We start from the raw sequence: 592 nt of genomic DNA on the forward strand, positions 1-592 counted from the left end.
CTGGAGAGAAATACTACAAATGTGAAGAATGTGGCAAATCTTTTAGGTGGTACTCAGCCTTTAGTAAACATAAAAATATTCATACTGGAGAGAAAGCCTACAAATGTGAAGAATGTGGCAAATCTTATACTTGCTCCACAGCCTTTAGTAAACATAAGAATATTCATACTGGAGAGAAACACTACAAATGTGAAGAATGTGGCAAATCTTTTAGGTGGCCCTCAAGCCTTAGTAGACATAAGAAGATTCATACTGGAGAGAAATCCTACACATGTCAAGAATGTGGCAAATCTTTTATGTGGCACTCAGGCTTTAGTAGACATATGAAGATTCATACTGGAGAGAAATCCTACACATGAAGAATGTGGCAAATCTTTTAGGTGTTCCTCAACTCTTACTACACATAAGAGAATCCATACTGGAGACAAACCCTACAAATGTGAGGAATGTGGCAAAGCTTTTACCCACTCCCCAAGCCTTACTTATCATAAGAGAAATCATATTGTAGAGAAACTCTACAAATATGAAGAATGTGGAAAAACCTCTTATCGATTCTCACACCTTACTACACATAAGGGAATTCATACTGGAG

The 592-nt window shown here is 37.2% G+C and overlaps 1 protein-coding gene across 1 annotated transcript in view; it reads left to right on the forward strand.

Moving 5' to 3' along the window:
* LOC108297465 (zinc finger protein 492-like) overlaps positions 1-540 on the forward strand; it is a 10,292-nt gene extending 9,752 nt beyond the window's left edge. Inside the window, exon 4 of the mRNA XM_017520122.2 lies at positions 47-540. Coding sequence (XP_017375611.2) covers positions 47-359 — 313 coding nt within the window. The 3' untranslated portion in view covers positions 360-540. The remainder of the gene's footprint in view (positions 1-46) is intronic.
* Positions 541-592: the final 52 nt, after the last annotated feature.

The sequence above is a fragment of the Cebus imitator genome, unplaced genomic scaffold, assembly GCF_001604975.1.
Source record: "Cebus imitator isolate Cc_AM_T3 unplaced genomic scaffold, Cebus_imitator-1.0 Scaffold803, whole genome shotgun sequence".
Classification (NCBI taxonomy): Eukaryota; Metazoa; Chordata; class Mammalia; order Primates; family Cebidae; genus Cebus; species Cebus imitator.